Source organism: Sinocyclocheilus grahami, unplaced genomic scaffold (assembly GCF_001515645.1).
Source record: "Sinocyclocheilus grahami isolate Dianchi unplaced genomic scaffold, SAMN03320097.WGS_v1.1 scaffold1219.1, whole genome shotgun sequence".
NCBI classification, from domain to species: domain Eukaryota; kingdom Metazoa; phylum Chordata; class Actinopteri; order Cypriniformes; family Cyprinidae; genus Sinocyclocheilus; species Sinocyclocheilus grahami.
The window spans coordinates 297871-299032 of NW_015506398.1; the positions used below are offsets into that span (position 1 = coordinate 297871).

The 1162-nt window shown below is 35.3% G+C and overlaps 1 protein-coding gene across 1 annotated transcript in view; it reads right to left on the reverse strand.

Moving 5' to 3' along the window:
- Positions 1-466, reverse strand: part of LOC107568134 (cilia- and flagella-associated protein 58) — a gene marked incomplete at its 5' end in the record, with an annotated part of 101035 nt that extends 100569 nt beyond the window's left edge. Inside the window, 2 exons of the mRNA XM_016253990.1 lie at positions 7-60; positions 206-466. Coding sequence (XP_016109476.1) covers positions 7-60; positions 206-466 — 315 coding nt within the window. The remainder of the gene's footprint in view (positions 1-6; positions 61-205) is intronic.
- Between the last annotated feature and the right edge of the window lie 696 nt (positions 467-1162).

The window sequence follows — 1162 nt, forward strand, 5'->3', positions numbered from 1 at the left end:
TTTTGCCTGCAACTCCTTTGCATGTGAAGCTTCAACCATTTTCCAAGCCTTGTCAATTTCCTAATCAACAGTACAATAAACAGATAATTTGCTAGGGCAAATAATGTGGCAAATTTAAGTCTAATATGAGGACATCATGTTTACTTCTGAAGACACAATGAGCACAACATCCATTTTAGAGTGCAGTAATTTCAGGCTAATGTACCATTTTAAGAGAGGTGATTGTGGCTTGATCTTCATCAGCTAGTTTCATGGCTGTGGATACTTTGACGGTGTTGGACATTATCTCTGCGTTCAGCTCCCTGCATTTGGACATCAGTCTCTTTTCGTTCTCGTGGGACTTCCGAAGAGCTTTGGCGATCTTCTCATATTCCACACGGAACTTCTCAAACTTTTCGTCTCCTAATAACTCATTTAAAACCTCCTGGATGTCTTTTTCCAATGCTTCAAAGGTGCTTTCCTCAGTCTGAAAATCAGAAAATGTACAGTAAGTGATATTATAAGATGTTGCCTGATAACTCAGAACCTATGCTGACAGTGTAAATGTTGAAGAGAGTCTGAAAGTGTTGAAGAGAGTCTGGCAGATTTGTAAAGTCTACAGTAGCACTGCTGATGACATACTGAAATATATGATCAAACACAAAAAAAACTAAGAGGAGGCAGAAGGTGCTGGTTTTAATACAGCTGTTGGAGATTTCACTGCAGAAAAATCACAGAAAAAAATGAAAGGAATCATGCACTGACGCTTTGTCTAATCCATCTAAATATACAGTTGATCGATCATTCCTTCAAACCATTATTTCAGATCTCTCAGCAATTACAAGATTTACAAAAGATTGATGGGGTGAAAAAGCCTAAGGCATCTTTTGGCAGAAAATAAATAATTGGTAAGGAAAAAAGTAAAAGAACTGCTGCTTTCAATTTGCAATTTCTGCTGTATAAATAAATAAATGCTTTTATCCTTGTGTTATTAAAAGGATAAACAGCAAATAATGAATACAGTTAAAATGGGACACTTTCTGATAATTTTCCATTATGTTGTTTCAAATAGAATTACAAATATCTGTCCCACTATCTGTATTTAGAAACCATAAACCAAGTTGTTAATGTTTACAACAATATTGACAATCGCACAAAATGTAGCCTACTTCTAAAAAAAAAA